An 8,158-nucleotide genomic window follows, 5' to 3' on the forward strand; every position below is an offset into this window, starting at 1 on the left:
GTTATGAATGACCGTCCCAAGATGGCCGCCATGTGGCAACGTCGTACTCCATTGGCCAGCAGCGCGGGTGAGTCATCTAGCCTTTATATATGCGAGGCAAACGATTCAGGGGGTGGAGCCAGGCTAGTCTTCCTGATTTTTCAACACACTTTCACTTTTGTTTTTGTTTTGCTGCGGGTTTTAACAGGAGGAAATACGTGGCCTACATCCTGGTTGAAGTTATTATATTGTGTTGATAGAACTCTTTGTGGAGTGGTGACGTTGACCACAACAAGTGGTTCACCTGTGGGTGTGTGTTACTGGTCACATCAAACATGGAGTCCCGGAAGAACCCAAGATTGCATGTTTAAAGCATAGGTTTAAAGACGTTCCCAACAGACCCCCATAGACAGTACATCAGTCGATGGCTGGCATCGTGGGTTTCGCGGTGGTTGTGTCAGCAGCAGCAGCTCTCCTCATCTTCTGCTATCCCAACACATTTGGGATAGGAGGTGTTACTGAATGCTGTCGATCCAAGTGGATCTCTTTCAACAGATCAGGTAACGTTCATCACAACGGCACTTCTTGTTACTCTCCGCCAGGCCGTACTAAATAAGTTTTCTCCCCTGTTTTTGTCTGTCCTGTGTGTGTGTGTGTGTGTGTGTGTGTGTGTGTGTGTGTGTGTGTGCAGTGTGCATCAGTGGTGGAAAAAAGTAAATAAGTACATTTACTCTCAAGTTCTGTAGCTAAGTACAATTGAGTTTTTTCTCTTTTAATTTGTTTTCCTTTTATTGTTTTTCTTTTTACTCCACTACATCTCAAAGGTAAATATTGTACTTTTACTCCACTATAATTATTTAAAAACTTGACTTACTACTTTGTAGATTTTGATTATAATTACAAAACCATTTCAGACTTATATATATTTACTTTTGCAATTTGAAAATAGCCGATCTATAGGCGTTGTGAGCTTGTAGATCATCTATTTTCAAAGGATTTTTATATATTTTACACATTCGAAAACTTGTGAAATGGGACCTTCTGCAAATTGAGCACTTTGGTACTTTATTTTGATGCCAATACTTTTGCACTTTTACTCGAGTACATTTTGTAACAGACTATTTCTGCAATAGAGTATTGATACTTTTACTTTTACAGAGTAGCACTGTATGGCAAGACACAATATTCTCTCTCTTTCTCTCTCTCTCTCTCTCTCTGTGTGTGTGTGTGTGTGTGTGTGTGTGTGTGTGTGTGTGTGTGTGTGTGTGTGTGTGTGTGTGTGTGTGTGTGTGTGTGTGTGTGTGTGTGTGTGTGTGTGTGTGTGTGTGTGTGTGGGTGGGTGGGGGGGTAGACAAAAGGACGCAATACAGTACAATAATACTAAATAAGACATTCCCTCTAAACTACATCTATTCTGTCATTTATTTACATGAATAAAAACAGAAATAACACAAAGTCGGGTGACTTACGTTGGGTCAGTCAGTTGGGACACAACTTGGATATCCTGTAATGAACTGATAAACTTGTGTTTCCGGGGTTTTCTCTCTTTAGTTGAGTTCAAAGCTGCATATCGGTATGTTTCACTTATTTGCTCGCTAGTGCTACTGCTGCCCAAAAATATCTGATCTACAAGCATACTGGTGGTTGTGTGTTGTGTCGTAGATGAGATATTTTTGGGCAGCATAGGCAGAGGGCCGGGTCAAATAAGTGCAAGTGAAACTTAAGTGCTGCGTGCTTGGAGAGAGAGGAAAAGAATGCACTCCATTTATAATAATAATAATAATAATACCACCTGGAATATATATATAGCGCTCTAAGTACTCAAAGTCGCTTTACATGTGTGTGTGTGTGTGTGTGTGGTCAAGGGGGAGAGGAGGAAAAAAATAACAATTTTATTAGGAAAAAAACATAACAGTACTTCTACAGGCAAGACTACGGTAAACTTTAGTTTTATTTCATAGGATTAATGAAGGAATAAGTCGGTCCCTCTGCGCCCTTGCAAGCAAAACCTCGGGGAGCAAACGTCGATCAGATCGGGGGCTTTGCTCTGCAACCTCCAAAAAAGGTCACGGAGGGGAAGATCTGGGCTATAAATGGTGTATTGTGAACTCTGCATAAGTATATGGGGTTTGGTGGTTAGTGTGGAGATGTGCTGATTGTTGATCTTATACTTTGCGTTAATTAGGTCTGGAGGCTGACCTGGAGCGCAAGCTGTTTGGGCAGCATATAGCAACACGCATCATCCTGAAAGCGGTGTCTGGATTCATGAACGACAAAAACCGCAAGAAGCCCCTGGTCCTCTCTCTCCATGGGTCGAGTGGTACAGGGAAGAACTTTGTCAGCCAACTCATAGCTGAGAACATCTACAAAGAAGGCATGAGCAGCAGATTTCTCCATGTGTTCTCAGCTGAACTTCACTTTACACATGCAAGTCAAATTGAGACCTACAAGGTACATCTAGCTCTAGAATCAACAAATCCTCCTTTTGGTTAAATCTGTTACTACACTGGTTCAACAGTTGTGTCATTCTAACTCGTTGGTTTTCAAACTTTGTACCCAGGGCACACCAACAAGTAAGTCAAAATCTCAAGGCACTAGGGATGGCCATCCTGAAAAACAAAAACAAACGAAAAACCTCAACCTTTAACCACAACTCGTTAAGCCGATAAGAATAAACTATACTATTTTAGAATGGATGAATGTCTGTGAATCACTCAGGGTCCCAAATTAACACTCGCCAGGGCTGTTTGCGGTTGTGAAACTGTTACTCGAACCCAGTATAGCCAAATGTGAGTAAAAGTAGTCTTTGGTGAGTAAATAAGTTTCACTTATTACACAATTAAATGTGTTGTTTTGTGTGTGTTCCTGCATGCAATTGAATAGCAGACTGGGATCAGATTTCATTCACAGTCGTTCACTCGCGCACGGAAATAGTATTGACTTAAACCACCTCAAATCGTTCAGTAGATGAATGATTTGATGTGGTCTCGGTCAATACGGTTTCAGAAGCACTGGCCCTGTAGCGCCCGCTGCTCCCGATACTTAGGATGGGTTAAAATGTTATGCAGATAACGCACTGCATATGCAAAATACACTGTGAGAAATATCGAAGGAGTATATATATTATTTTATATATAGCAAATAATAAGAATTATAAATCATAACTTTTTGTACAGTTGTATATATTGCAATAATGATGGTGTGTGGTTGTCTCAAAATCCCAAGACACGCCTGGGCTTGACTCACGGTACACCGTTTTGGAACCACTGTTCTAACTGCACACAGATATAATTGTTTTTATCGTCCTACAGTATTTATTTGTCTGTTGTTTATCCCCAGTCTCAGTTACAGCAGTGGATCAGCAGCAACGTCACCGACTGTCCGACCTCCATGTTCATCTTTGATGAGATGGACAAGATGCATCCTGGCCTGATTGACAGCATTAAGCCCTTCCTGGACTACTATAAAAGACTGGATGGAGTCTCATATCGGAAAGCTATATTTATCTTCCTCAGGTGAAGACAAAACTCATTAGTTTCTTGAATAACAACTATTTCTTACCTTAGGAAGGAACAGGTTGAAGGAACACAAACCAAGCTAAAACATTTTGGAGAGAAAGTGATACCTAGCATTTTATGTAACTATCCACCTGATACTCCCATAATCTGTAATATTATCTTACATTTCAACATTTAAATGTATAGGTCTTGAGTGGGGAAGTCTTCTGTAGGCAAATGCCTGAGAATGATCATTTTGGGTTGAAATGACACAAATAAAAGCAGCTTTAATTCCAGTGTAGGGATATGTTTTCTCATGCTTTCATATACTAGTACTAGTAATAGAGTACCACTCTTTCAAGCCTGGCCAAGTTACTATCACCAACACATTGTCTTTGTTATTATGCAGACAATCAAAATAAATATAATGGTTCAGAAGCAGGTAATTACACAATGTCCATCCCTTTTTATCCAATGTTCAACATTAAATTAGGCTATATTTATAATTTCTCAACACATTGAAGCACTAAGCATAGTTGAAATAAAAGGAGCAGAGCAGTAGCAAAATCAAGATACCCCCCTGGTGTGAAAATAATTAACTTGATCTTATTCTTATTTGTTTTTAATTGTTTTTACTTGTGTATGTGTAACACACTGATTTGTCAATTGTGAATACTACAGGTGTTAATACAACGTTAATTTTGTTTATAATAGTAATGCTGGAGGTAACAGTATCACAGAGACAACTCTGGATTTCTGCAGATCAGGACGAGACAGAGAGGAGATTGAACTGAAGGACCTCGAAACAAATCTTTCTCTGACTGTGTTCAACAACAAGCAAAGTGAGTACTTGATGCATTCATACTGAAATGCCTATATAAATAGAGCTACATTGTCATTAAAATAAGATTCATCTGACAACGTCGTCAGACGGGGGAAGCAAGGGGGTCGTCTCGGTAAACTGTGTAGTGTGGGCCATTCTTCAATCAAATACCTCATTGTACTGCGAATGACGCACCTTCTTTCTGCTGCGCTACTGGCGGCTACTGCCTAGTTGTTTAGATCCCATATGCCGGGTACTGCCTAGTTGTTTAGATGCTATATTCTGAGAGGACATGGGAAGCCATTGGCGAGCCCACATTGGCTGGCCTTTTACCAAAGCCAGCCAATGAGGAGAAAGTGATGAGAAGTGACGACTAGTGGCAGCATCTGTTTATTGACAGGTTTGGCAACCTGTAAAAATTCTGACAGCTTTTTTTTCTGGGACTTTTTTGTACCCTTATGGTGTAGGTGGGCTATGGCATACCAACGTGATAGACAAGAACCTGGTGGACTTCTTCATACCCTTTCTCCCTCTGGAATACAAACATGTTGTCCTGTGTGCTAAGGCTGAGATGGCTGCCAAGGGCCTGATACCGGACCAAGATGTGGCTGAAAAAGTGGCCAATGACCTTGCCTACTTCCCTAAGTCAGAGAAAGCCTTCTCTGTCAAAGGCTGCAAGACTATAGGGAGCAAGCTAGACTATTATCTCTAGATCTATTGTTGTCGTGCAGTTATTAATATTGTGTCTTGTGGGGGCAGACCTTGTAGTCAGTGGGTGTCCACTGATTTAAATAGATAGACATAGACCTATTTATTACTTGATGGGGGATCTGAGGACATCCTTTAACATCTTGAAAAGTTCATATTTCATGCTAACTATTATTTTACACTAGGTCTGCACGAGATGGACACGATTACCTTGATATTTATGCAAAATATCAAAATAGTGTTATCGCAATTAAATACATGATTTTTCATAGTTAATCATGATTCATGATTAATTGCAAATTCATCGCAATTGTTTTTATTATTGGTCGTTAGTTAACATTAACAACCAATTGATACATACATTCTTTTTTTTACAAGTCAACTACTATTTCATTTTCAATGAAAGGTGAGCGAGCACTGGTCCTGTGAAACTGTTATGGTCGTGTCTCACTCGGAAATGCACTCAGAGAGCGCACGACTACTCTGATGCTGTAATGTGAGTAATTAAAGTATTTACTGTACTGTATAAACACTTTAGATTGTCTCTGTCGGGTGGAAACCTCATATGTCCAAAACCGTTACTTTCAGGATTCAAATTAATAAGTAGCGTATTTACAAGCTCAAAACACGTCGCTTTGCGCCGCGTTTCGAGCTTGCAGATCTGCTACTTCTTTTTTAAATGTTTTTTGGGGCTTTTTCTGCCTTTTTTTATTGATAGTTTACAGTAGACTGACAGGAAATGGGGAGAGAGTGATGGGGAGTGACACGCAGCAGAGGTCGTCGGGGTCGGGATTCGAACCCGCGACGCGTTGTCATTAGCAGCCTAGGTGCCCGGACCACTACGCCAGCCGTTCGGGCCAGATCTGATACTTTTGATGCTTTTATGTGACGCTGTAGTATGATCAAGTAGGGCATTCATTTACGAAAGAAAACACAAAAAGTTAGAATGGAGATAGGAGGTTTCTGCCCGACAGTGACGATATATGTGAGAGGAGACAAACATTTTTGTTCAAAGTTTGGTGTGACTGCACCCTTATGCTTTTTTTGTTTTAATTTAATTTATTTCATGTCATGCTGCTGTAATTTTGTTTTGTGAAGTACCTTGTTAACCTTGTTATAACAAATAAAGATCGACATAATGATGATGATTAATGAGAAAAATTCTCCCAGGTTGTATTCATTCTGTGATATACAGAAGTCTATTCTTACACAGTGGTGGAAGAAGTAGTCACATGTTTAACTTGTTGTTTAAAAGTACTAATACCACAGTAAAAATACCTCAAAAATTGTACTTAAGTACATATACTTAGTTACTTTGCACCACTGGTCTTACAGATGATTGGGGTATATGGGAGAGGTGGCACAAGCTCTAACTTTGGTTAGGGTGCTGTTCTCCTGGGCACAGCAGACACCCCATACATCACCCCACTAATTATCACCATTATTGAAACAGTTTTAGGTGTAATGGTAATGGCAAACACCAATTTACCCCCCCCCCCCCCATCCACATTTCAAACAAATGACCCTTGATGCATTCTTAATAAGTACATCTGAAACGTTGTAAATTACTTTCACCGTAAACAAAGTATATTCCATTGTGAAGTATGATTTCAGACCTCAGAGTGCTCCATCTCGTCCTCTTGCAGGTCTATTCCGCCCTCTGCTGGTGCTGTTAAGGAAGTGGTTTGATTCGTTGATTGGATCCTAGGTGGAACCTGGAGACTCAAAGTGGCCTCTATTCAGGTTAAAAACAACCACAGGTGTAATTGTGTATTGCAGTGCTTCTCAAACTTCATGTCAAGGACCCCCAAATTAATATGCGTTTGGCCGCGGACCCCCATGTGACAATATTTAGTACCTAACCCATTAGAAGTTTTAAACTGATGTTGATGCTGTATTAACTCAATTTGCTGGGGACCCCCTGGAACCCCCTCAACTTCCTCAAGGACCCCTGGGGGATCCGCAGACCCCACTTTGAGAACCACTGGCCATTTGGAGAATTTCTGACCATTAAGCCACCACACTGTTGGTATTTCTGTTGCTTCCAGACTGCTTTAGATAGGATTACTGTTAAAGTCTTGAAAAACTAGATGTGTAATGACCGTTTGATTTGATTTGATGTGATGTATTTATTCGCACAATAAAAACAAAAAAACAGAACAAAGGTAACATTAAAACAACACAGAAATAAGTGCAGGTGAGAAAAGGAAGCCCATAAAGGTTCTCACCTAAAAATAATAAACAAGTAGTTAAACATAATAATCAAGTTAAACATAATAATGTAATTTGTAATTTACAGTTTATAGTTCTTAGTTACCATCACATTAATGCTTGTTGTTCCATGTTGCTGATCCATCTTTCATGAAGACATCATTATATTGTTTCTGCATTAAGACCACCTGACACTTTGATGTATTTAAATCTACACTGACAAATAAAGGGAAATAATTAATATCATTATAATGTTATAACATTCTATCATAATTAGTTATTTTATTTGTTTATGTTCAACTATAGTGTTCGACACACAACAGAGCAGTTGCAGTAGCCAATCACAATGCAGCTGTTCCTTCAGCTTCTTCTGGGATCAATTCTACTAACTAGTAAAAAACAGTAAAGATGGTAAATGAAAATACTTCAATTTCAAAATTCAAACAGCTGAAAACCTATATTTAGAAGGAGTATCATTTGACGGCAACAATCAACAAACATCGAATTTTCAAAGATGCAGAAGAAAACCAGCACGCAATAAAACTGGCAAATATCAAGAAGCGATACAACAAATGTAAGTTTACCCATATGTGTGTGTGTGTGTGTGTGTGTGTGTGTGTGTGTGTGTGTGTGTGTGTGTGTATGTATATATGTATATATATATATATATATATATATATATATATATATATCATTTGATGATTTTCATTGATCTTTTATTAATGCTATTTCATATGGTTTGGGCCTGTACTGCCCTGTACTTGTTGACGCCCCCTTCAGGATTTTTTGGTACACCTAATACAAAGCAGCCCTACAAAGCAGTATAACTACTTTTTTGGACACACCGACTTATTTGTGTATCTCAAAGGTCAAATTAGCCTTCGTGATTTTAAGGGATAAACAAATTCCAATAACAGATGTAGGCCTACAGTTCGTGTGT

General features: G+C 39.3%; 1 protein-coding gene across 1 annotated transcript; it reads left to right on the forward strand.

Moving 5' to 3' along the window:
- The first annotated feature begins 205 nt into the window (after positions 1 to 205).
- On the forward strand, positions 206 to 6,346 carry LOC308078745 (torsin-1A-like). The gene is made up of 5 exons (XM_080420078.1): positions 206 to 539; positions 2,165 to 2,430; positions 3,319 to 3,494; positions 4,191 to 4,318; positions 4,767 to 6,346. The coding sequence occupies exons 1-5, from the start codon at positions 404 to 406 to the stop codon at positions 5,009 to 5,011; spliced, it is 951 nt and encodes a 316-aa protein (XP_080276204.1). The 5' UTR covers positions 206 to 403; the 3' UTR covers positions 5,012 to 6,346.
- The last annotated feature ends 1,812 nt before the right edge of the window (positions 6,347 to 8,158 follow it).

The sequence above is a fragment of the Gymnoscopelus braueri genome, assembly GCF_963280865.1.
Source record: "Gymnoscopelus braueri genome assembly, chromosome: 22".
NCBI lineage: Eukaryota > Metazoa > Chordata > Actinopteri > Myctophiformes > Myctophidae > Gymnoscopelus > Gymnoscopelus braueri.